Genomic DNA, 27,247 nt, shown 5'->3' with positions numbered 1-27,247 from the left:
CCCGCAGTGGCATTGGACCAGTGGCGGAACAGAAAGAAACATAAACTGAAGATTTTCCACCAGGCCCTCCTCCGGGGGAAGGAGTGGCGCTGTCTTCGCCAGTTCCTGAAGAGCAGTTCCCCACATCTCCGAGTTGCCCGTGTCAGGGCCGCTTAGTCGACTCCCTTGAGGACTTCGCAGCCGGGAGTGACACGGGGGCGCCGCTCTCCTGCGCGGGGCTCGACGCGCCGGCCTCGAAGAACTTTCAGCACGTGCGGAGCTGGTGTGGAGGACGCAGGGGGGCGCCCACGGCGACGAGCAGGCTGAGGCACTGCCTGCGACGGAATGGTGGCAACCGGAGGATCACGTCGTGGCGAGATGTGCTGTATGGCCTCAGTCTGCTGTTGTTCTGTCAGGAACTACTGGGCACAGCCCCTGACAGCGTCGCCACACAGGACAGCCTGGGATATGGGAGCATCGAGAAAGTGCACTTTGTCAATGTCTCTCATACAGACCAGGCTGAACCAGAAACTATGAAACTATAACATCTATTCCTATTGATAAAGCTAAACCTATTTTTAAAATAAAGGAAATATCAGAATCAGAAGTTATAAAAATCATAACCTCGCTAAAAAATTCAAAAGCAAGGGATTCACATGGTTTGGATACCTCATTTTTAAAATTACACAGCACTTTAAATTGCACTTGCTCGCCCTATTGCACATCTGATCAACCTGTCAGTTAGGCAAAGTACTTTTCCAAGCTCCTGGAAAAAAGCAGTAGTATCCCCGATCTATAAGTCTGGTGATAAAACAATGGTATCAAATTATAGACCCATTAGTATTTTATCAGTGATATCCAAGGTGACCTAAAAATGGGTAGCAGAACAGCTGAAAAAAACATCTAAACTTGGGCTACACCCCTTTGCATCCAATGCAATTTGGATTTCGCACAAACCATTCTACAGAGACAGCTAACTGTTTCCTCCTTGAAAATATTAAGTTACAATTAGATGAGGGTGGTATAGAAGGTGCAGTGTTTCTGGACCTTAAAAAGGCTTTTGACACTGTGAATCACCGGACACTATTATCAAAATTATCTTTTTTTAACTTCTCAGATGAGGCCATGAAATGGATGGAGTCATATTTAACTAACAGGAAACAGAGTGTACATATTGGTAATTCTTACTCTTCATATCTTGATTGTAATATTGGTGTACCCCAGGGGTCAGTATTGGGCCCTATCTTGTTTAGCCTGTACATTAATGATTTGCCTTCAGTCTGTCAATCTGTTAATGTGCAAATGTATGCAGATGATACAGTTCTTTATTTGCATGCCAAAAACAAACAACAGGCTGCAACTAAATTAACCGAAGCACTAGTGCATGTTTCCGAATGGCTAGAAATGTCAGATCTGCATATTAACATTAACAAAACAGTCTGTATGTTCTTTTCTAAGAGGTCCACAAGTGCACAGCAGGCTGATGTTTTTATTGAGGGAGAAAAACTTATGGTTGTGTCTGAGTTTAAATACCTTGGTATTATTTTAGATTCTAATTTAACTTTTAAAAAGCATGTTAAAAAGGTGGCTAATACCATTAGATATAATCTGGCTAACTTCAGACACATAAGGCCTTATTTAACAACAGAGGCAGCCAAACTTTTTATGTATGCCATGATTTTTTCTCACATATCATATTGTTTTACAAGCTGGTCCCAAGCAAATGTGACAACTCTTAAACCAATAGAAACCCTTTATAAGCAAACCTTAAAAATATCTGATCCCCGGCGGCAAACTGAATGACCCGTTGGGACTACCATAAGACAGCCCAGCAAAATCACCCAGCAGCCGCACAGGACAAACACTGCGGAAGGGGTAAGAGGTCCGTGGGGCGTGGCCCGGCGGAGAAGCTCTCACTGTCACCTTCAAATCTCCCAGAGCACTAGCCGGCGGTCCTCTGCTCGTGACAGAGAAACCGGAACGGGTAGTGACAGAGGGGTCTGCTCCTTTCCCTTTAAGAAAGGAGAGACGCGATCGCAGCGTTGCCATGGTCACACACGCAGTGCGTGCATGAACCATCCACGAACGCGCCTTCAGCGTGCTGAATGCCCAGACACGGAAGACAACAAACGTGGCCGTTGTCAGATAACAGGAAACGACCGCATCCAGAAGGACGCGGACAAAACGGCGTCTTTAAAAAGACGCGAATCGTCCGCGATTTGCTCTTTTAGGAAATCTGCTCTCTTAGTTGAAGCGCCCAGGGGAATCGCTGAAAGGGACACCACTGTTTGCGCCGTACCGCCAACAAGAACAACTTCCCGACACAGCAGATGAATGGCTTTGTGGAGTATAACAGCTTTCATACAACCACTCGGCTCCGAAGCAAAAATCTAATGAGTGGATGAACCTGTCGCCCTATTTATACCCGTTGGCACGGGGAGTGGCTCAGGTATGTTAAACCACTAGCCAATTTTCATTGGCGTTTTCTCTTAATTAAAAAACTGAAATGAAAGTATAAAAATAAAAAGCTAATTCAAAACATTACTAAAATAACACTATTGAACATCTGGAGAGAAATCTGCAGTCTGCAGTCATCAAACGTTTTCACCATACGCGCTCTGCGACGTGTCAAGTTGGCTGTCTGATGTCCTATTCCAGAGGGTTTTTGATGTGGGCTTCTGGTTTCCCTTCTTGTTCCTTCACAGCTCAAGTAAATGTGACACACAGCTGGGTGCTGAAGACGGATCCTGTTCACCGATGAACGGCTGGGAAGGGATACAGTTAGGAGCGCTGATTTCCATTAGCGCTGACATGTGTGGAGGATGTGACCCACCATCATGTCCCAACTTTCGCAAAACTGTCCAAATGAAAGCATCTCTGACCTCATCCTGAATAACTGGAGCTGATGCTGCGTTCCATTCGATTCGGAAAGTCTGAATTTCCAACTTCCTACTTGGAAAGGAGCAACAGAAAGTCAGACTTCCAATTTGGAAACTCGTGCAGAAATCTAGAGGTGCCAGCATTACATAATAATCAGACCTGTTCAGTAACCGCTTGAAGAGACCGCCATGTAAAACATGCTAAATGATCATCTCTGTTGACTCTTATACTTTTCATACAGTAGAAACATTTAACATTTACAATTTGGTTTCTAAGAGATGTCTTTAAATTAAATCTAACATCTGCATTCATATAGCAGAGTTGCTGTTTATTACTGAGTCTGACAGTCTGGACCACATCCAGGTATTATTTTCTGCTCACCAAGGCTGCATTTGTTTGATTAAAAATACAGTAAAAACAGTAATATTATTAAATATTATTACAATTTAAATTAACTGTTTTCCGTTTGAATATATTTTAAAATGCTATTTATTTCTGTAATCTAAGATGAATTTTCAGCATCATTACTCCAGTCTTCAGTGTAACATGATCTTCAGAAATCATTCTGATATGCTGATTTGCTGCTTGAGAAACTGATTATTATCAACGTTGAAAACCGTAGTGCTACCAACATTTTTTAGAAACATTCTTTGATGAATATAAAGTTTAAAAGAACAGCAATTATTTGAAATATAAATCTTTTTAACATTATAAATGTCTTTACTCTCACTTTTGATAAATATAATCTACGTAATTTCTTAAAAAAAAAAAAATTAAAAAAAAAAATCACACTAACCTGAACCTTTTCAATGGTAGTGTAAATTTAAATCTGAATTGCCATTCTACATCCTGTTTGCTTTTTTGATTCAAATTTAATTCAAATTCAAGCATTCTAAATTTATTTTAAATTAGGAGTGACAATCACATTTATTATTCACTATATACAATCACTGTAAATTACCATTCTGTATGGTACAGACAGTAATGTTTGATGCAATGCTAATCATAACAACATTTTGACTTCTCGCAGCTATAAACTACAAACACTCATGAAACACTTCGCTACAGAACAGTACATGGGTACAGTGATGCCGTCCCTGGAGCTGGGACTCTACCTGAAACATCTTTAGCATAGATCAGTCAGTAATGATTCTATGACGGATCTCAGCGAAGGCCTGATTGTGTTCATGATGATTTTAAGCTCTCAGAAGAGCAGTGAAAACTGTGTTGTGAATGTGGCCATGGAAGCATTAAGATAATCTTTCTTCAGTCAGCAAGTGTCACAGGAACCCGGACAAGACACTGACAGCTCCAACAAAGCTGTGAGAGGGGAAACCAAGGCACACCTTGTCAAGCCTTAATTTGCTTTGATGCATTCCCGCTGCCTCGAGCCATCTTGGGATGCAAGCTGAGACAGATGTTGCTCCCGTACGCTGCATCCTTATAGAGAGCTGCTTTTGTACACCGGTGGAGATCATATTTAACCCGGCTCAGGGGGAACAAAGGCCCTCTCTGTGTCCGCTGGTTCTCCCTGAGAGCTTCTCGGGCCCAGGATGACGGATAGTATCTGACAGGCTCACATGAGTCGTTTTCACGCACTGATTTTCTTTTTCTTTCCTTTTTTGGATTCTGAAAACTACAGTACGCTAATAAGACCTAATCCTGCGCCGGGAATACCGTGTCTTGGCTGCCGCTAGTAATCTGTTGTAGTGAAAAGATGAAGACTTGGAGCAAACCTGTCTCGCTGGCAGAAGGATTATTAGGGTCTATCACAACTCAGATACTGGCGGGTTCAAATTGTGTTGGAGCTCAATAAAAGGGATGAAAAAAGCTGTCTTAAGCAGCCAAGAGCTGAAAGGTACTGAACTTCAAAGGATGTGTGTGTGACAAAACGGAACGTGAAAGACGTAAAACAGAGAGTCGGCGATGGAGAATTAGAAGTGAAACGCAAATAAATCTGCACATATGAGACAGTATTTGGAAATAGAAGTAACATTTAATAATTACATTAAAATGCAAGTGTCTGTATCTGTTTGTCTCAAATGCTGCATGCTCTTGTCTCCAAAGGCTAGAACAACACGACTTCTGAACAGACTGTAAAACGTTAGGCATCAGACACTTATCATAATTTTTTTAAATAGTCATACAGGAAACACTGGCCAACATACACTAAATGACAGGATAACACACTACCAGACTGTAAAGTCCTTCCGATCACAACAAACTCAAGCAGAATCATGTGCATGCTTGCTAGGAGACGCGTGAAAAATTAAAACAATATTTGACATCCTCTGAATGGATGGATTCATAGTCTGAAGCTAAAAATATCTTATTTTCTATGAAATCTGTCAGCTCAAAACTAACATCGACTTATCCAAATATGTAAATCGGGGGAAAATTGGGTCAAAAGTCTTGTATTGAATATATATATATATATATATATATATATATATATATATACACACACACACATACCAGATATAGCTATACCTATATACCTATATATATATGTGTGTGTGGTGTGTGTGTGTGTGTGTGTGTGTGCTCTTGTTTTTGTGACATATCAAACACAACTCTGTATAATGACATGGGTATGACACAGGTATTACAAGTAGAGGTTGACTTATGAGGACATAACCCATGTCCCCATTTTTCAAAACGCTTATTAATCATACAGAATGAGTTTTTTTTTTTGAGAAAGTAAAAATGCACAAAGTTTCCTGTGAGGGTTAGGGTTAGGTGTAGAGTTGGTGTAGGGCCATAAAATATACAGTTTGTGAAAATATAACACTTTTAACAAAAACAAACGTTTGTGTGTGTGTGTGTGTGTGTGTGCATTTCCTTGTTATCTTTCTTCAAATAATTGCACTTGGTTTGATATTTTTTATAAGTGTAACATTTATAAGTGTCCAATATTTTTTCTTAGGTGACTCTATTTCAAGTGTGTTTGTTAAGTACCTGGTGACCAGCACAGCCATGTCCACAGGAGGAGGGTCGTCTCTGCTCCCAGGTACGTGATTGTTTCCCAGGTATCTTGCACTGTATTCCTCATGCTGCCAGTGACAAAAGCTCTCCAGGGCTTTTTCTCCATGGTGGCCCACCTTCAGCTTTTTCTAAGAAACACACTGGACAATTAGAATCTGATTAACAGACTTTGGAGCAGGAAAACTCTAAATTAGATACTTTCCCCTTTATTTGTAAGAACGTCTGTATTCTTGTGTGGCCATTTAAACACAATCAGAGTATTAAATATGATGTGTAGCCAAGTATGGCGTCCCATACTCCGAATTTGTGCTCTGCATTTAACCCACCTATTTCACAACATTGCTCTTTTTGTTGTATCTTTGATCAAATAAATGCAGCCTTGGTGAGCAGAAGAGACTTAAAAAATGTATGTCTCTTCTTGCAAGATAAGCACTATTTTGGGTCCAATTATAAATTTGTATCTAATAAAAGTCTGTCAACTTGTATGAATAAATCAGCATGTACAACCCGAATTCCGGAAAAGTTGGGACGTTTTTTAAATTTTAATAAAATGAAAACTAAAAGACTTTCAAATCACATGAGCCAATATTTTATTCACAATAGAACATAGATAACATAGCAAATGTTTAAACTGAGAAAGTTTACAATTTTATGCACAAAATGAGCTCATTTCAATTTTGATTTCTGCTACAGGTCTCAAAATAATTGGGACGGGGCATGTTTACCATGGTGTAGCATCTCCTTTTCTTTTCAAAACAGTTTGAAGACGTCTGGGCATTGAGGCTATGAGTTGCTGGAGTTTTGCTGTTGGAATTTGGTCCCATTCTTGCCTTATATAGATTTCCAGCTGCTGAAGAGTTCGTGGTCGTCTTTGACGTATTTTTCGTTTAATGATGCGCCAAATGTTCTCTATAGGTGAAAGATCTGGACTGCAGGCAGGTCAGGTTAGCACCCGGACTCTTCTACGACGAAGCCATGCTGTTGTTATAGCTGCAGTATGTGGTTTTGCATTGTCCTGCTGAAATAAACAAGGCCTTCCCTGAAATAGACGTTGTTTGGAGGGAAGCACATGTTGCTCTAAAACCTTTATATACCTTTCAGCATTCACAGAGCCTTCCAAAACATGCAAGCTGCCCATACCGTATGCACTTATGCACCCCCATACCATCAGAGATGCTGGCTTTTGAACTGAACGCTGATAACATGCTGGAAGGTCTCCCTCCTCTTTAGCCCGGAGGACACGGCGTCCGTGATTTCCAACAAGAATGTCAAATTTGGACTCGTCTGACCATAAAACACTATTCCACTTTGAAATAGTCCATTTTAAATGAGCCTTGGCCCACAGGACACGACGGCGCTTCTGGACCATGTTCACATATGGCTTCCTTTTTGCATGATAGAGCTTTAGTTGGCATCTGCTGATGGCACGGCGGATTGTGTTTACCGACAGTGGTTTCTAAAAGTATTCCTGGGCCCATTTAGTAATGTCATTGACACAATCATGCCGATGAGTGATGCAGTGTCGTCTGAGAGCCCGAAGACCACGGGCATCCAATAAAGGTCTCCGGCCTTGTCCCTTACGCACAGAGATTTCTCCAGTTTCTCTGAATCTTTTGATGATGTTATGCACTGTAGATGATGAGATTTGCAAAGCCTTTGCAATTTGATGTTGAGGAACATTGTTTTTAAAGTTTTCCACAATTTTTTTACGCAGTCTTTCACAGATTGGAGAGCCTCTGCCCATCTTTACTTCTGAGAGACTCTGCTTCTCTAAGACAAAGCTTTTATAGCTAATCATGTTACAGACCTGATATCAATTAACTTAATTAATCACTAGATGTTCTCCCAGCTGAATCTTTTCAAAACTGCTTGCTTTTTTAGCCATTTGTTGCCCCCGTGCCAACTTTTTTGAGACCTGTAGCAGGCATTAAATTTTAAATGAGCTAATTAAGTGGATAAAAGTGTAAAATTTCTCAGTTTAAAAATTTGCTACGTTATCTATGTTCTATTGTGAATAAAATATTGGCTCATGTGATTTGAAATTCCTTTAGTTTTCATTTTATTAAAATTTAAAAAACGGAAAAACTTTTCCGGAATTCGGGTTGTATTTAACGTCAAAACTAACAGACTACAAGTCTCAAAACTCCATGGGGTCTTTCATTTCTTCATGAATTCCTGCTTACATAAAAAGTGGGACACCGTGAAATCAACATGGCTTTGAGAATTGCTGCTCTAATTCAGTTGTACTTGAAGACAGTTTGTTTCAAGCATCTAAATCCATCACTTCTCTGATTTTATCATCAAGATATCATAGACTGTGAGTCCAAAGGCTTTGCCCTGAAGCATCACTACATATTCACACTAATGGCTATTCAGTGGTGTCCTGACATGCATCATTTCAGACTTTAAAGGTGTGCACTGCTAGACTCTCCGGAGCCTTTGGAGAGAATGAAATCCAGCAATAAAATGAAGGGGAAAACCGATAGTTAAAACACATACAGTACACACATGCGAGGCGAGGATAACATCACGGGTCCTGAGGACAGGAATAAAACAGCAAGAGAGCAGAGAAATGACAGGTTGAGTCATGATGTACACAGATCTGGATGTTGATCTAATGTTTGTACATCACTTACTGGACGGGTGTGCAGGAGAACCAACTTGGTGACCCGGATATGGAGCCTCACCCCCAAACTCTGGTGTTGAAACATGTTATACACCTACAGAGAGAGAATCAGATAAAATAACCAACTTATTGATCAACTACGTGATATGATATATTCAAAGAAAAGAAAACAGATATTCTGTTGTTTTGCAGTTGACCACTTTGACTTAAAATTCACTTAAAATAAAATATTATATTATATATATATATTTTTTTTTTTTTTTGTTTTTTTTGGCTTAGCTGGTATACTGGGTTATTCAGTACCATTTCAAAGAAGTGAATAGAGAGAAAACAAGAGCAAATGTAAACTCTGAAGACATTGTTTCTATATGCAGACATTGTCTCTAAAGACATGCAGTATCTCTATGAAATATAAGATAAAAATAAAGGAAGAAATAGGTTAAAACAAAAAACGTTTGTACTGACTATCGTAGAATAAAAACCAACGGCAATTCCATGAAGTTAATGAAGTATAGAGCTGAACTGAAGGGAGGATTCAGATACTGATGAGTAACCATCATCTGGAGGGGAATCACAGACTGATCTGAATAACAGCACAATTTTCAACAGCGGTGTCAAACTCGCCTGTGAAGAATGTAATTCTAAGGACCTCAGAGAGGACAAAAGGAGGTGTACTTTCTTTCCAAATCACACACATCTGGGCAATCCATTCATTTTTTTACATTAATCTTCATATGACTCATCATTGTCATTAGAGATACAGAGAAAGGGCTGTTCTTTACCACCGCAGATGCAGTGAGGTGTTGTTGTGTGGACTGTTTCACAGATCAATATTCAGTTTGTTTGTACTTTATTACGCAGGCCCGTGTTTATGAACCTGTTCTGAATAAGCAACTTGATGAGAGAGAGGTCATTCACTCTGAAATACACAATGCAAGATGACTTTTCTTTCTTTCTTCCTTCCTTTCAAACCTACACAAACAATCTCAGAAATCTGAACAAGCACAAAAGATGTTAAAGTCAATATAAAGTAAAAACAGATCACATTTTTAATACACTTTCTGTATTAAAAAAATAAAACATATTAATAAATATATATTAATGATATATTTTATATATAATTGTATTATTTCTAAATATTTTGAATTGGCTTTTATTTTTAATTACATTTTAGTAGTTCTGTTATGTGCTTTTTTTCAGTTGTATTCGTTTTTATATTTCTATTTAGCTTCATATAATTATTTAGACTTCTTTGTTCTGTTTTAGTAATTTCTTATTTTTCATGTTTTAAGTTTTCAGATTTATTTCAATTAACAAAGAAAGCTTTTAATAGTTTTAGTTAAGAATAAAAACACTGATTCATATGCAATTTCTCCACCTCTAATATCATGAATCTCTTTAACTTTACATTTTTCCAATCTTTTGAAAAACTTGACTCCATTCTGAAACAATCACTTCCAGTCCATTCAATCCCAGATGGATCAAATCAAGTCTCATCCAACATTTTATTAATTCAATATCTCGTTTCACTTAGAAACAGGTCAAATTATGGAAATAAAAGGGGTAGTGATTTTTGCCAAGGTTGGAAATAAAATAAGGCTAAACTGCATTTCTAAGCCACAATACTAGCTATACCCATTCTTACAGCAAACAGCATTTTACAGTTGAATTTCCTTAATAGAAAGAGATTACTAGAAAGATTAAGAGTTTAAATTCTGATTGGATGCCTCCAACATATAACGCTTCAACTGCTGCTTTCTGTACACAGACAACACACTAATTTCTGGAGCCAAGCCCATGTGATAAAGTAGAGGTGTGTGTGTGTGTGTGTGTGTGTGTGTGTGTGTGTGTGTGTGTGTGTGTGTGTGTGTGTGTGTGTGTGTGTGTGTGTGTGTGTGTGTGTGTGTGTCCGAGAGCTGCCGACTCATGAATGTGTGTCTCACACACAGAACAGCTGTGGTCAGCAGAGCACATGTTACGCTCACACACACACACACACACACACACACATGAATCTGTCTCTCCATCCTATTTTATGAGCCCATTCTCTTCTTGCCAGGACTTAACAGTGTCCAAATGCTCTGTTACGTGCAAAACGTGCAAAATATGCAGTTAAGGCATAGATTTAAACCATTTATCAACATAAACAAAAACCATGGCAAATCACTAGCTTAGGCCAGTGGTTCTCATCTGTTGCGTCAGAGTCAGACACAGCAAAGAAAAACAATGCAGAGAGCAAATAAGAATCAACTAATCATATAACCGTTAATAATTAGAAATGCTGATAAAACACTGCCAATATCTTTTCGAACTCTCAAACTCGACAGTATTTTGTCACAAATTCATCTGTTACTAAGTAGAAGCCCAATTATGCAGACGGTGACATGGACAGGTTGTCGGTCATCCCCTCATCTGCAAAAATCTTGGACGCAAAATAAAACAAAACACTGAATTAAAATCCGGGTTCACACAGGCAGCATGAATAAACATTTGTAATGATGACCACAATGTGTTTATTTATTATTGGCTGCTGAGAGCATGACACCATCGAAATTCATTTGGAAACCAAAACTGTTAAATTTCCTATTCAGCTTGTGTCATTTTTTGGCCTACGCAGTTTTAACCCTATAATGCCTACTGTCTCATATTTGATATACACATTTTATTTAATGGTTCATCTCTCAATCATCATTGTTTTGCATTGCATTACATGTTTTTGAATCATAAAAATATTCATTTAATAATAAGCATCTTACTAAAACACTGATATTTATGGCATTTTATTTTCGCAGTCTGTTATGCTGTTATAAAGATCTCATTGATTTGTATTACAAGCTTTCAGGATTTCATTTTTTTGGCCATATAAATAACAGCATCTGCACCAAATTGCATATTTGATCATTGAACATTTGATTATAAAGCAATAAACTGTTCCAGGTCTAAATATTGGATTATTCTGGCAATTATTTCATATGTCAGACTTTATCAGGTTAAGGACATTTTTGTCTTTGAGCTAAATCTGCGTCTTGAAACAAAACCACTTGAGAACATTTTGTGGATTGCTCGCTCATCACAACCTCAGAGCTCACCGTAGGTCTGTCTTGAAAGCATTATATAGCAGGGCTGTGACAATAAATCATTGCATCGTGAGTCGAGAAATGGTCCTGCTTCTAATCTGAGATTTTCCGAATGCATCGCGATTGTCTCTCGAATCGATTCTGTGCTTCGTTTTTAACAGCAGATGGCACTTCACTTGCTTGCTTCCTGTTCCTTTCACAAACACATCACTTGAACCTAAAATAAACAAGTTCAAAAAGGTTGAAACTAATTACAACGGCGTTCACCGTGGGCTGTGTTTACATTAATCTCACATCAGAAAAGCATTCTGAGTCGAGGTGTAAGTGCATTTAAACTTTTGTGTTACTCAGCCGAATGCACAAGCGCTCTTTATCGCCCTTCGTCATGAGTAGCTGCATGATTAACCGCATACTATTGTCTTGCATGTCTAGTCAGTAAACCCGGTTTCGTTATTAGCAGTAAATGTCCATCACCTGCTTTCAAATGGAGCGGCACTTAATACACAGGGCCGTAGTTCGCTAACAAGCTAAGCAAAATCGCGTCATAATCACAGATAATCGCATTCGGTTATTAATGCAATTGTGTAGTAAGTGCCGCTTCATTTGAAAGCAGGTTAACCCTAACCCTAGGCGTGAGTATTTAAGTGTGCAGTTAGAAACTGGCCTAGAGCACCATCTGTTAAAAACTAAGCTGAGAATCGAATCCAGAGAGAATCACGATGCTTTCCGAAAATCGATCCACAAATCGCGATGCATCAAGATTTATTGTCGCAGGCCTATTATACATATTGTTAAAAACCAATTTCTTTGTGGAGAAAATGAATGGGGCTTTTGTTTTTGAACCCGACTGTTGTGTTTTACCAGTTTATGAAACTAACCATGTTCATAACGGTGAGCAGAAAGCGTTGGGCGGCCTCAGCACCGTGATACTGCACCATGTTTGCGTCGGCCACCACGACCGTCTCCACCGTGTACTCTCTGCTCAGCCGGATGGCGTTCCTCCTGCTGCGCACATCCTCTGCTCCTTTTGCCTGTTTCTCTTTCTTCTTGTCTAACATACACAGATACAGATACACAAACATATACACAAGAACTGTTAGGCCGGAGAAAAACTGCACACTAATGATCAAATGTCCGGGGTCAGTAAAATGTTTCAATCTTATGCTCACCAGTGCTGCATTTATTTGATCAAAAATATATAAAAAAAAACAGTAAATTACTGTAAAATATTTTTGCAATTTAAAATAAGGGTTTTCTAAGTGAATATATTTTAAAACTAATTTATTCCTGTGATGTAAAGCTGAATTTTCAGCATCATTACTCCAGTCTTCAGTGTCACATGATCCTTCAGAAATCATTATAATGTGCTGATTTGCTGCTCAAGAAACATTTCTCTCTATTAAGAAACAGAGCTGTTTATTATTTCACCATATTACATCTTTTCCAAATTCTTTGATGAAAATAAAGTAAAAAAAAAACAGCATTTATTTAAAAAAAGAAATCTTTCGTAACATTATGAGCAGAAATGTCTTTACTTTCACTTCTGATCAATTTAATGTTTTTAGTAAAAGTATGACTTCTTTAAACGCCAATTTTTTGAACAGTAGTTAACATTGTGCAAACACGAATGCCTGCATGCTCAACATTTTGCAAGTAATCCAGCTTGTGCAGTAAGAACCGCCTGTGTTCAGGTTGTGTTTCATGTCTTAGCATAAGACCTGCAATTATGTCAGGAAATGTGCTCTTTGTTAATCAGAGAGACATATGTATATGTATACAAATACACTGAGATTGATACACAGGACAGGTGCTTCCTGGAGCAGATAAACAAATCAATAACAAACAGAGAGAAACTCTTCAAACATTACGCTTCTAAAGCACGATATCTGAATGCATCTGCTTTCAGCTCCAGGCAGGTGACACATTTTGTCTCTAAATAAAAGTTGTATGTGTGCACAATTAGATCTGATCATAACAAAGGCAACAGTTTAACTGTAACCAAGTCCAAACCTTTGACAGGGCTAATGTTCAGCAGATGCAAGACCTGACACAAGCACAGTTTCCTCACAAGCATAAGCATGTACACTCTTAAAAATAAACAACAATTCAGTCAAAGGTTCTTCAAAGAACAATTTCATTCTTATCTAATAATAATCTGAAGAACCTTCTTTCGCCACAAGGAACCTTTTGTGAAACAGACAGGTTATTCAGATTTTAAAGGTTCTTTATGGAGCCATTTAGACAAAAACGTTCTTCTATGGCATCGTGAAGCACCTTTATTTTTAAGAGTGTACCGTAGGTGAATGTGTTTACTGATGACACCTTTAAACATACTCAGAGATTTGATGATTTATTACCTTGGGAAGAAGCAAATAAGTGTTTACCACAACACAAGTCAAAAAGTCAGTCAGCAAATGTTTTCTAAAGTGTCTAGTTTAGCATGTGTTTCGGTTTCTGGAGTCCAGTTTTAGTTTGTCTGCTGGCTTGCACAAACCCTGCGATTCCTCCTTATAAGCTCCCAAAATGTTCAATCATGGCATACAGGATTTACAGGATGTTCTGTTGAAATCCATTGTGCTTTCTCTAAATGTTTTATTAAAAAAAAAACTGCTTGCTTTGCCATTCCATAGTACATTTACTGTACATTAAAGACATTTAGCAAATGCTCCTATCAGGTATTTTAGCATCACATATAAAACCACTGCGATCAACAGATGAAAGTATACGAGCTGCTAGGAAAGAAGAAATTCTCTGTGAATACAAATAAGTGCCTAATGCAAGTTTATGTCTTCATAAATATTAATGTTCACTGTAGAACCTATTTAATTATAAAAGCATGGTAGAAAAAGGCTACATGCATACCAGTTTTATTTTTAACTAAAACTATCAAAATTTTACGGAATTTACGTTTAAGTTAAATAAAATAGAAATATTAGATGAAAAAATTTAACTTATAAAAAAACTAAAATGTTGAGAAATGTTTCTTCAAATCAAACTTTAAAAAAAAACAGAGATTAGAACATTAGAAATGTTAGGAATTTTTTGTCTCGGCAAATAACAGAAATTAAATTAAAAATAAATTATTAATTAATATATAAATAATTTTACAAAGTATATATATACATTTTATTCAGATGTAATTAACTCAAATTAAATCTGAATATAAAAAATAAAACCTAATTCAAAACATTAATATATACAATAACAGTATCTAATGAATAGTAAAATAACACTGATGTGGACCCGTACTGAAATAAAAAGATGATTTGGAAAATGCGTTATGTACTGTAAGTACGTTTTCCCCCAGAATTCCTTGTGGATCTGATGGGCGTCCCTCTCATGAGGGTCTCTGCTGTATGTTTACAGGTGTTTAGGAAATGTGTGATTGTGTGGGTGTGCGCACATTTTTATAAGAGTAAAACAACACATGGTGCTAATGTGGCACGCTCTTTTTGCAGTGCGAGCACTTTTTCCATTCTCAGCTGTTTTGAGACACTTCTGACTGGAGACGGGCTTTACTACAAATGACACTGAAAATGACACGTTTTCTAACAATGTGCTGATATCAGCGATAATTCCTGCAGACGGAAACGATCATAAAACAAGTAATGAGTAACAACAAACCACTATTAATGGTCAGGAAGCGATCACAAAACTGTCATCTAGAGCTGTAATAACAAAAGATCTGTACGGCTGACTCAGGTACTCCTGCTCTTCTGATGTCTTAAAGAAGCAGCGCGCACAAAAATGAGTCAAGTCATCATTCACTCACCCTGATGTCATTCAATATTCTGTGGAACAGACTTTAGCAGAGGTTAATACAATAAAAGTGAATGGAAACTGGGGCTGTCCAGTTCCTAAAAATGACAAAGTAGCACCATAAATGCAGTCCAAATGACTTGTGGACTATATAATAGCCATATCAAGTCATTTTTGATTTGTATAGTGCATTTGTCATGCATTAAGCCCTACAGGCCCCAATGAGCAGCCAAAGGAAAAACCTCCATAAAAGCGGTTTAGATGAAGAGGGAGAAAAACCCTGAGAAGAACCAGACTCAGCTCCCTGGGCACTGCAATAATTGCACATGTGCTAAATATTATTTATTCACATCGTATGTGTAATACAACCATGTGTTCACTTAACAATTATATTAAAATTATATATCTTTTTTAAATGCTATAGTGGAGGAAATTATAAACTGTTGACGTGCTAAAATTTTGATGTAAAAATAATTTTGAAAAAATACTTTTATTGAGCAAGGATGCATAAAATTAATCAATTGACACTAAAAACATTCATAATGTTACAAAAGATTATTTCAAATCAAGCAATGAACAGAAAAATAATAATAATAATAATAAATATTCTTTAGTAGAAAAGAAGCATATTAGAAGAATGATTTCCAAAGAATCATGTGACAATGAAGACTGACCTAGGAATAAATTAAAACATATTTAAAATGAAAACAGCCATTTAAATTGTAATAATATTTCAAAATATTACTGTTTTTACTTTATCTTTGATCAAAGAAATGCAGCCATGGTGAGAAGAAGAGACTTCTTCTAAAGACATTTTTTTTTAACTCTTACCGACTTACTGGCTTTTTGTTAGAGATAAACAAGAAATGGTTATTTTCTTGAAACTTCAGTCACATTACAACACTTCTGTCAATTCAAATTTGTTACAATCTGCAGTTGGTTATGAGAACTAATGGCGTTTTAGTAAAATGCCTTTTCACGCAGTATTTGACATGAATAAAAAGGAGATTAAACATGCTAGACTTATTTTATATTCCAGTAAAAGGCTTTATACATGTTTGGAACAACATGAGGATGAGTTAATGATTTTTGGCTGAACTATTGTTTTAACAGTCCCAATTGTTAATAACATCATCTTCATGTTCATTATTAGTCTTGATAAAACTCAATCGAGTCATTGCTACTTTTGGCTGCGGTTTATAATGGCTCACTTCAACTCTTCACAACATTTTACCTGATTTCGGCTCATGATCTGTTGTGTCCGTTCCAAAATTAATTAATATTTGTGTAGAACTGCAGATAAATCTCTCAGCCAGGCCCCTAAAGCTTTGTGAGGGGCCTTAATGTTGAAAACAATGTGGTTGGCTATAAATAATACTTCTGTGCTGAAGGGGAAACATAAACCACATACCCACACCTGCTCAAACTCCAATCTGTGTGTGTGTGTGTGTGTGTGTGTGTGTGTGTGTGTGTGTGTGTGTTCATTCTAACATGCTGTGCAAGGGCCATCAAATTGGTAGGTTGAAGAAAAATGTTTTTTTCAGTACAGCAGAGCAGCTGAAGGATGATGGTCTTTAAAAAAAAATGTTTTTGCTCAGCGGTTGCTCTTTCTCAGCTCATTAGACTTAACAGCATTCTCCATGGAGTTGTTTAAGTATCCTCTATGTTTCTCTTAAAATGGCTTATAATAGAAATAAAAAGACACAAATAAGCCAATAGATGTTGGTATTTGCAAATCTGAGAATAGATTGAGACTTTGCTAAGAATTCTTCTGAAACACAATTACTGTGTACTTGTTAAAAGAGGAAAGGAGCTCTTTATATATATATATATATATATATATATATATATATATATATATATATATATTAACTATATATTTATTCTTAGCACGTCATTTTATTAGAGCACCAAAGTGACTTTCATAGCTCTTTCAATATTTTGCAAAAGACTACAGAACTAGAATAGAATAAATGAATCAGACTCAGCATTATTTTAGTATTATAAATTACTATTATTGTATTATTATTTGGAATTATATTTTATTTTATATTTAACATTTTTATAGAAAAGGAATTTTTTTGTTTTTTTATTATATTGCTATTTAGCTTTAATTTTTTTTATTTTATTTTTTTACAGATTTTGGTACTACAATTTAAACTTATTTTCAGACAACATTTCTTGTTTTCATTTAAGTTCTTCTAAATGTACATATTTATATTTTATTTCAGATGCACTGCAATTTTTCGTAGTTTTAGTTTTAGTATTGGTCTACAATTACACTGTAATTGGATAAATGCACAGCCTAAATGTCAATGTCAATGTCAATGTCACCTTTATTTATATAGCGCTTTAAACAAAATACATTGCGTCAAAGCAACTGAACAACATTTATTAGGAAAACAGTGTCAATAATGCAAAAATGATAGTTAAAGGCAGTTCATCATTGGATTCAGTTATGTCATCTCTGTTCAGTTAAATAGTGTCTGTGCATTTATTTGCAATCAAGTCAACGATGTCGCTGTAGATGAAGTGCCCCCAACTAAGCAAGCCAGAGGCGACAGCGGCAAGGAACCGAAACTCCATCGGTGACAGAATGGAGAAAAAAACCTTGGGAGAAACCAGGCTCAGTTGGGGGGCCAGTTCTCCTCTGACCAGACGAAACCAGTAGTTCAATTCCAGACTGCAGCAAAGTCAGATTGTGCAGAAGAATCATCGGTTTCCTGTGGTCTTGTCCTGGTGCTCCTCTGAGACAAGGTCTTTACAGGGGATCTGTATCTGGGGCTCTAGTTGTCCTGGTCTCCGCTGTCTTTCAGGGATGTAGAGGTCCTTTCTAGGTGCTGATCCACCATCTGGTCTGGATACGTACTGGATCCGGGTGACTGCAGTGACCCTCTGATCTGGACACAGACTGGATCTGGTGGCCACGGTGACCTCGGAACAAGAGAGAAACAGACAAATATTAGCGTAGATGCCATTCTTCTAATGATGTAGCAAGTACATAGGGTGTTATGGGAAGTGTATCCGGTTCCGGTTTACCTAATTAATGCAGCCTAAAAATCCTTTAACGGATTTGGATAATAAAAGCATATTCGTTTGTTATGTGTATGCCAGGTTAAAGAGATGGGTCTTTAATCTAGATTTAAACTGCAAGAGTGTGTCTGCCTCCCGAACAATGTTAGGTAGGTTATTCCAGAGTTTGGGCGCCAAATAGGAAAAGGATCTGCCGCCTGCAGTTGATTTTGATATTCTAGGTATTATCAAATTGCCTGAGTTTTGAGAACGTAGCGGACGTAGAGGGTTATAATTTAAAAGGAGCTCATTCAAATACTGAGGAGCTAAACCATTCAGGGCTTTATAAGTAATAAGCAATATTTTAAAATCTATGCGATGCTTGATAGGGAGCCAGTGCAGTGTTGACAGGACCGGGCTAATATGGTCATACTTCCTGGTTCTAGTAAGAACTCTTGCTGCTGCATTTTGGACTAGCTGTAGTTTGTTTACTAAGCGTGCAGAACAACCACCCAATAAAGCATTACAATAATCTAACCTTGAGGTCATAAATGCGTGGATTAACATTTCTGCATTTGACATTGAGAGCATAGGCCGTAATTTAGATATATTTTTGAGATGGAAAAATGCAGTTTTACAAATGCTAGAAACGTGGCTTTCTAAGGAAAGATTGCGATCAAATAGCACACCTAGGTTCCTAACTGATGATGAAGAATTGACAGAGCAACCATCAAGTCTTAGACAGTGTTCTAGGTTATTACAAGCAGAGTTTTTAGGCCCTATAATTAACACCTCTGTTTTTTCAGAATTTAGCAGTAAGAAATTACTCGTCATCCAGTTTTTTATATCGACTATGCAATCCATTAGTTTTTCAAATTGGTGTGTTTCACCGGGCTGCGAAGAAATATAGAGCTGAGTATCATCAGCATAACAGTGAAAGCTAACACCATGTTTCCTGATGATATCTCCCAAGGGTAACATATAAAGCGTGAAGAGTAGCGGCCCTAGTACTGAGCCTTGAGGTACTCCATACTGCACTTGTGATCGATAGGATACATCTTCATTCACTGCTACGAACTGATGGCGGTCATATAAGTACGATTTAAACCATGCTAATGCACTTCCACTGATGCCAACAAAGTATTCAAGTCTATGCAAAAGAATGTTGTGGTCAATTGTGTCAAACGCAGCACTAAGATCCAATAAAACTAATAGAGAGATACACCCACGATCAGATGATAAGAGCAGATCATTTGTAACTCTAAGAAGAGCAGTCTCAGTACTATGATACGGTCTAAATCCTGACTGGAAATCCTCACATATACCATTTTTCTCTAAGAAGGAATATAATTGTGTGGATACCACCTTTTCTAGTATCTTGGACAGAAAAGGGAGATTCGAGATTGGTCTATAATTAACTAGTTCTTTGGGGTCAAGTTGTGGTTTTTTGATGAGAGGCTTAATAACAGCCAGTTTGAAGGTTTTGGGGACATGTCCTAATGACAATGAGGAATTAATAATAGTCAGAAGAGGATCTATGACTTCTGGAAGCACCTCTTTCAGGAGCTTAGATGGTATAGGGTCTAACATACATGTTGTTGGTTTAGATGATTTAACAAGTTTATACAATTCTTCCTCTCCTATAGTAGAGAATGAGTGGAACTGTTCCTCAGGGGGTCTATAGTGCACTGTCTGATGTGATACTGTAGCTGACGGCTGAATGGTTGCAATTTTATCTCTAATAGTATCGATTTTAGAAGTAAAGTAGTTCATAAAGTCATTACTGCTGTGGTGTTGGGAAATGTCAACACTTGTTGAGGCTTTATTTTTCGTTAATTTAGCCACTGTATTGAATAAATACCTGGGGTTATGTTTGTTTTCTTCTAAAAGAGAAGAAAAGTAATCGGATCTAGCAGTTTTTAATGCTTTTCTGTAGGATATGTTACTTTCCCGCCAAGCAATACGAAATACCTCTAGTTTTGTTTTCCTCCAGCTGCGCTCCATTTTTCGGGCTGCTCTCTTTAGGGTGCGAGTATGCTCATTATACCATGGTGTCAAACTGTTTTCCTTAACCTTCCTTAAGCGTAAAGGAGCAACTTTATTTAAAGTGCTAGAAAAGAGAGAGTCCATAGTTTCTGTTACATCATCAAGTTGTTCTGAGGTTTTGGATATGCTAAAGAATTTGGTTACATCAGGAAGATAACTTAAAAAGCAGTCTTTTGTGTTAGAAGTTATGGTTCTTCCATACTTGTAACAATAAGTAGAATTTACAATTTTGGCTATATGAATTTTGCAAAGAACTAAATAATGATCTGAGATATCATCACTTGGCTGAATAATTTCAACACCATCAACATCAATTCCATGTGACAGTATTAAATCTAGAGTATGATTTCGACAATGAGTAGGTCCTGAAACGTGTTGTCTAACACCAATAGAGTTCAGAATGTCTATAAATGCTGATCCCAATGCATCGTTTTCATTATCAACATGGATATTAAAATCACCAACTATTAAAACTTTATCTGCAGCCAGAACTAACTCGGATGTAAAATCACCAAACTCTTTAATAAAGTCTGTATGGTGCCCTGGTGGCCTGTATACAGTAGCCAGTACAAACATAACAGGGGATTTATCATTAACATTTGTTTCTTTGGATAATGTTATATGAAGCACCATTACTTCAAACGAGTTATACTTGAAGCCTGCCCTCTGAGAAATCCTGAAAACGTTGTTATAAATTGAAGCAACACCTCCCCCTTTGCCTTTTAGACGTGGCTCATGTTTATAACAGTAATCTTGGGGGGTGGACTCATTTAAAATAATGTAATCATCAGGTTTTAGCCAGGTTTCTGTCAAACAGAGCACATCTATATTATGATCAGTGATCATATTATTTACAAAAAGTGTTTTCGTAGAAAGGGATCTGATATTCAATAAGCCAAGCTTGATCATTTGTTTATCCATATTGCTTCTGTTTTTTATTTGTTGAACCTCAATTAAATTGTTAATCTTAGCTTGGTTTGGACGTTTTTTGTATTTTCTAGTTCGGGGAACAGACACAGTCTCTATAGTGTGATATCTAGGTGAAGAAGTCTCTATGTGCTGAGAATTAACTGACCTCTGTGACGGGAGGCAGCTAGCAGACGGTCGGTTTAGCCAGTCTGTCTGCTTCCTGACCTGGGCCCCAGTTAGTCAAGTATAAACACTAAGACTATTTGCCATATTTCTAGAGAGAAGAGTGGCGCCACCCCAGGAGGGATGAAGACCATCTCTTTTAAACAGGTCAGGTCTGCCCCAAAAGCTCGTCCAATTGTCTATGAAACCTATGTTATTCTGTGGGCACCACTTAGACATCCAGCCATTGAGTGATGACAATCTGCTATGCATCTCATCACCACGGTAAGCAGGGAGGGGACCAGAGCATATTACAGTGTCTGACATCGTGCTTGCAAGTTCACACACCTCTTTAATGTTATTTTTAGTGATCTCCGACTGGCGAAGTCGAACATCATTAGCGCCGGCATGAATAACAATCTTACTGTATTTACGTTTAACATTAGCCAGCACTTTTAAATTTGCCAAGATGTCAGGCGCTCTGGCTCCCGGTAAACATTTGACTATGGTGGCTGGTGTCTCTATATTCACGTTCCGTACAATAGAATCACCAATAACTAGAGCACTTTCATCAGGTTTCTCAGTGGGTGCATCACTGAGTGGGGAGAACCTGTTTAATGTTTTGATCGGAACAGAAGAGCGGTGTTTTGACCCACGACTACGCTGCCTCACCGTCACCCAGTTGCCCTGCTGCTGGGGCTCTGTTTCCGGAACCGAACAATGTACAGGAATCCCTGAGCTAGACACATCCAAAGCCGTATCTAGAGCCCTAACATTCTTACTGTCCTCAATTAAAGTTTGGATGCGTGTCTCTAATTCTGAAATCTTCTCTGTCAGCCTAACTATTTCCCTGCATTTATCACATGTGAATCCCTCATCAGCGACAGAGATAGATAAACTATACATGTGGCAAGAGGTGCAAGAAACAATGATAGGAGAAGCCATTACTCACCGTGCTTGATGAAACTTCTATACTGCGGTTGTTTGATGAACTTGTGAAAAACTGGAGCGAGAGGAGAAAAGAATACAGCGATAGGTTCGAATGAAAACACTAATGACAAGCTAACGAGTGCTAACGCTTTGCAGGTGTACTGCACTCACGGAAATAAAATAAAAGTGAACGATCAAAGTTAATCTGATAAGATTGATCGATAATATCAGAAATATGGTGTGAATTAAGTTATATTTTACCACTTTAAAAAAAACAGAGAGAGATATTAAGATAAAGATTCTAGAGAAAAAAATAAAATAAAAACAGCTACACGGAGCTACAATTTGCTACAGAAGGCCAACAGGAAGTAGAGAAAACACTGTCCAGAGTCTGATCTGGATCCTCTTTAAATGCATCTGTCGGGTCATCTGAGCTCCTCCGTGACCCAGCTGGCTTCGCATCCCTTCGCATAAATGACAAATCACTCTTTATCATTTCAGATAGATTCTGTTCTCTCCAGACACCAAACTAGTCACTATCTAGCCCCTCCCCGATTGTCCTGCTCCCAGAGTTCAGCGTGAATGTGCTGTACGCATCAATCAAGCGCTCTTCTTGGATCAGCCCTGTAAATTTCACACGTTGTTTCCTCCTGGCTTAGATCGGTCTTTGTGTCTGCTCCCTGACCGGTGTTCCCTCCTTTCAGTGTGGATACTTGATCCTCTTCAACCCCACTCATGACGGGAACATACCCACATGAAGAATGAAGCTAGGTGTCTGTTTGTGCCAAACCTGGGCTTCCTGATGTGCCAGCGTGGGCAGAACGGATCAGGGGACGTAAAGCTCCACAGATAACACGGGCTGATTATAAGTGCTAAGTGTGTTTTGTCAGAATCATATTTCAGTGAGATGAAGCAGGAAGGACTGAGAGAAACCGGCAGCTTTTCTGTGCAACTGTGCAACCTGAGCCGTCTTACACATCCAGACAGTGTGTGTGTGTGTGTGTATGTGTGTGTGTGTGTGTGTTTATCATTCAATAAAATTATGTTTTTGTGTCACGTAACATGACTCACCTGTGAGTTTAGCTAACAAAAATGTCTCTTAGGCCCAATCCCAATTCTACCCCTTAGCCCTTCCCCTTTCCCCTACCCCTCCGTTTCGCGCATTCACGTGAAGGGGTAGTGGTGTCTCGATTCTCTTTTGGTTGGAGGGGAAGGGGTAAGGGGAAGGGCCAGATAGCCATTCAAACGAAGATTTTTCATGAACACACTTCAAACGAAGTATTTGCTAACGTTATGTCATTACAGACTGCATGATAGTGCCACAGCATATGTCTGATTTCTTACTGCTAAATTCTGAAAAAACAGAGGTGTTAATTATAGGACCTAAAAACTCTGCTTGTAATAACCTAGAACACTGTCTTAGACTTGATGGTTGCTCTGTCAATTCTTCATCATCAGTTAGGAACCTAGGTGTGCTACTTGAGCAAGAGTTCTTACTAGAACCAGGAAGTATGACCATATTAGCCCGGTCCTGTCAACACTGCACTGGCTCCCTATCAAACATCGTATAGATTTTAAACTATTGCTAATTACTTATAAAGCCCTGAATGGTTTAGCACCTCAGTATTTGAATGAGCTCCTTTCACATTATAATCCACTACATCCGCTACGTTCTCAAAACTCAGGCAATTTGATAATACCTAGAATATCAAAATCAACTGCAGGCGGCAGATCCTTTTCCTATTTGGCGCCCAAACTCTGGAATAACCTACCTAACATTGTTCGGGAGGCAGACACACTCTTGCAGTTTAAATCTAGATTAAAGACCCATCTCTTTAACCTGGCATACACATAACATACTAATATGCTTTTATTATCCAAATCCGTTAAAGGATTTTTAGGCTGCATTAATTAGGTAAGCCGGAACCGGGAACACTTCCCATAACACCCTATGTACTTGCTACATCATTAGAAGAATGGCATCTACGCTAATATTTGTCTGTTTCTCTCTTGTTCCCAGGTCACTGTAGCGACCAGATCCAGTCTGTATCCAGACCAGATGGTGGATCAGCACCTAGAAAGGCCCTTTACATCCCTGAAAGACAGCGGAGACCAGGACAACTAGAGCCCCAGATACAGATCCCCTGTAAAGACCTTGTCTCAGAGGAGCACCAGGACAAGACCACAGGAAACAGATGATTCTTCTGCACAATCTGACTTTGCTGCAGCCTGGAATTGAACTACTGGTTTCGTCTGGTCAGAGGAGAACTGGCCCCCCAACTGAGCCTGGTTTCTCCCAAGGTTTTTTTCTCCATTCTGTCACCGATGGAGTTTTGGTTCCTTGCCGCTGTCGCCTCTGGCTTGCTTAGTTGGGGACACTTCATCTACAGCGATATCGTTGACTTGATTGCAAATAAATGCACAGACACTATTTAACTGAACAGAGATGACATCACTGAATTCAATGATGAACTGCCTTTAACAATTATTTTTGCATTATTGACACACTGTTTTCCTAATTAATGTTGTTCAGTTGCTTTGACGCAATGTATTTTGTTTAAAGCGCTATATAAATAAAGGTGACTTGACTTGACTTGATCAGGGCGATAACTGCCGTAGACTAATCCCCCCAATAATTAGAAATCGCTAAACCATTTTCTCAAATATTGCCTATTCAAGAGAGAGAGAGAGAGAGAGAGAGAGAGAAAGAGAAATGGAAGTTGTGTGTATTCACATCTGTGCATTTCTCTTTTTAGAGTGAGTTTACTTAAAAACAGTGATTGTATCCTCTCGTCGCTGGAAAAAATAATGTAGTGATTCAGTATTTAAACTGTATTTAATAAAAGCTGTGGGGCAGTGTTTACAAGTTTATTTTCTCCTGGATGTGTGAGCTGCGCGATTTCCGATATGTGTGTGTATCAGTAAGCAGCTCATTAATACAGAACGATAATTAAAGCTCTAATGCACACCAGCACACCAGTATATGCATGTATTGTAAGAGCTAGACGAAGAATGATGGCGTGTGACGTCATAGTAGTGGTGTCCCAAACCTTAGGGGAATATTGTCTCCACTACCCCTTGACACTCTGTTTGAAGGGATAAGGGGAAGCGGTAGGCGGAGGGGTAGGGGTAGGGGAAGGGGTATAAAATAGAATTGGGATTGGGCCTTACTCACTCTGCCATTCAAAAATAGCATTGGGAGGTTTGATTCATTTAAGCAGTTGGTTCATTTGAACAGTTCAACTGATTCATTTGAATCATAATGCAATTGTGCTCCTGGAAGTCCAAAATACTTTTTTGTTGCTGTTGTTAAACACTAACATTCAAAAGCATGGTGTCAGTAAGATTTTTTTTAATTTTGAAAGAAAATAATTTATTTAACAAGGATGCATTCAATTCATAAAAAAAGACCGTAAAGACATTAAGTTGTTTGTTTTTACTTTCTATTCAATAAAGAATCCTGAAAATGTATAATGGTTTCCACAAAAATATGAAGCGAAAACTTAAGTTTAGATAAAGTTTTGATTTCTGAAGGATCATGTGACACTGAATACTGGAGTAATGATGCTGAAAATACAGCTTTGCATCACAGGAATAAATTACATTTCAAAATACATTAAAATCAAAGCGGTCAATAATGATTATTTTGGTACAGTTTGTGGATTCTCATCTGTGGAATGCTACACTTCCAGTATGTTGCCGGTTAATAGACACCGGTAAAATGCAATCAGAGATTTTTCTATAATAGAGTACTATTAAAAATGCTTTGCAATGTCTTACCTAATCCTGCTTACATAAGAACAGCATTCAACTCGATTCAGACCAATATCTGAGCACATTTTACTGAAAATCACACTGTTCGTGGAACAGACTACTTTATCAAAAGAGCAGCCTGACTGTATTTGAACTACTTTAAATTATGAGCAGCTTGTAGCTTGGCAAGCTTAGGTTTCGAAGCAGCTTCCCTAACACTGGTGGGAAACAAGAGAGAAGACTCTGGCAGGCCCGCTGAAAGGCCTCCGACAGACGTGAGTCCAGAGGAAAGAATTTTTCCCCCAAATCTGGCACTTTTTTCGCCTGTTGGTCCTTTGCCTGTCTGACTGACTGACTGACTCGCAGACACCAGGTGCCGAGAGAAACAGAATCACTTATGCACCTGGAGCTTTTTTACGGCAGAGACAAGATCGCTCGAGTCCGAACGCATGCCTGAAACACAAACTCTATATCCACCGACCTTTCGTTTGTTTTCAATTCCTGTCTTCATCTTTTTTTTTCCACTATGATATTTGTGGTTTGGGTTACTTAAATTCCCCGATATTGGCATATGGAAAAAATCTACATGTCAAGCATTCTGGTGGTCTTCTCGTCTCTGGGTTATGTAATATTCATAGTGCACAAAGTCAAAAGCAAAAAAAAATAGTGAACAAGGAGCTAAGGGTTCAAGAGGACTTTTAGTCTGCAATCAGCCACAAACTAGGGTAGCGTACAACTGGAAATACCATAAATTGTTTTGTTTGCCACGTACGGTTGTATATATCCACACACATGGATACACAAACCGGGATTTTTGGATACTTGCATCTTAATTTCAAAGGGTAAACTACAAATCCAATAATGCAATATTCGTAGACAATACTTCCTGCCCTGGAATATGAAAATCTGTAGGTGCTGGAGGCGTTCAGAGCCTCCAAGGCCACATTCAAATATCTGAATTCCTTTCAGCAAGAAAAATCCATAATCCTGGCAAAGAAAGGCCCAAGGGGCTGAAAAATATGCACAGCATTATTAATGTACGTGAGCAGGCCAACAGAATTCTTGCTTTCTTTCTAGTAGTATTTCAACAGCAAAGCTGCACGTTCTAACATGAGTTTACCGCCGTTTA

At 38.3% G+C, this 27,247-nt stretch overlaps 1 protein-coding gene across 2 annotated transcripts in view; it reads right to left on the bottom strand.

The window, feature by feature from the left end:
* LOC132101325 (A disintegrin and metalloproteinase with thrombospondin motifs 17-like) overlaps nucleotides 1-27,247 on the bottom strand; it is a 121,396-nt gene that overhangs the window by 86,404 nt on the left and 7,745 nt on the right. For both annotated transcript variants that reach the window (XM_059506202.1, XM_059506213.1), the window contains exons 4-6: nucleotides 12,426-12,598; nucleotides 8,481-8,564; nucleotides 5,818-5,972 (exon numbers count right to left, since the gene is read on the bottom strand). In XM_059506202.1, the coding sequence (XP_059362185.1) occupies nucleotides 5,818-5,972; nucleotides 8,481-8,564; nucleotides 12,426-12,598 (412 nt within the window). The remainder of the gene's footprint in view (nucleotides 1-5,817; nucleotides 5,973-8,480; nucleotides 8,565-12,425; nucleotides 12,599-27,247) is intronic.

This window comes from Carassius carassius, chromosome 2, assembly GCF_963082965.1.
Source record: "Carassius carassius chromosome 2, fCarCar2.1, whole genome shotgun sequence".
Lineage (NCBI taxonomy): Eukaryota > Metazoa > Chordata > Actinopteri > Cypriniformes > Cyprinidae > Carassius > Carassius carassius.
Note: the sequence above shows the minus strand (reverse complement) of the source record. Positions and strands in the feature narration are given on the sequence as shown.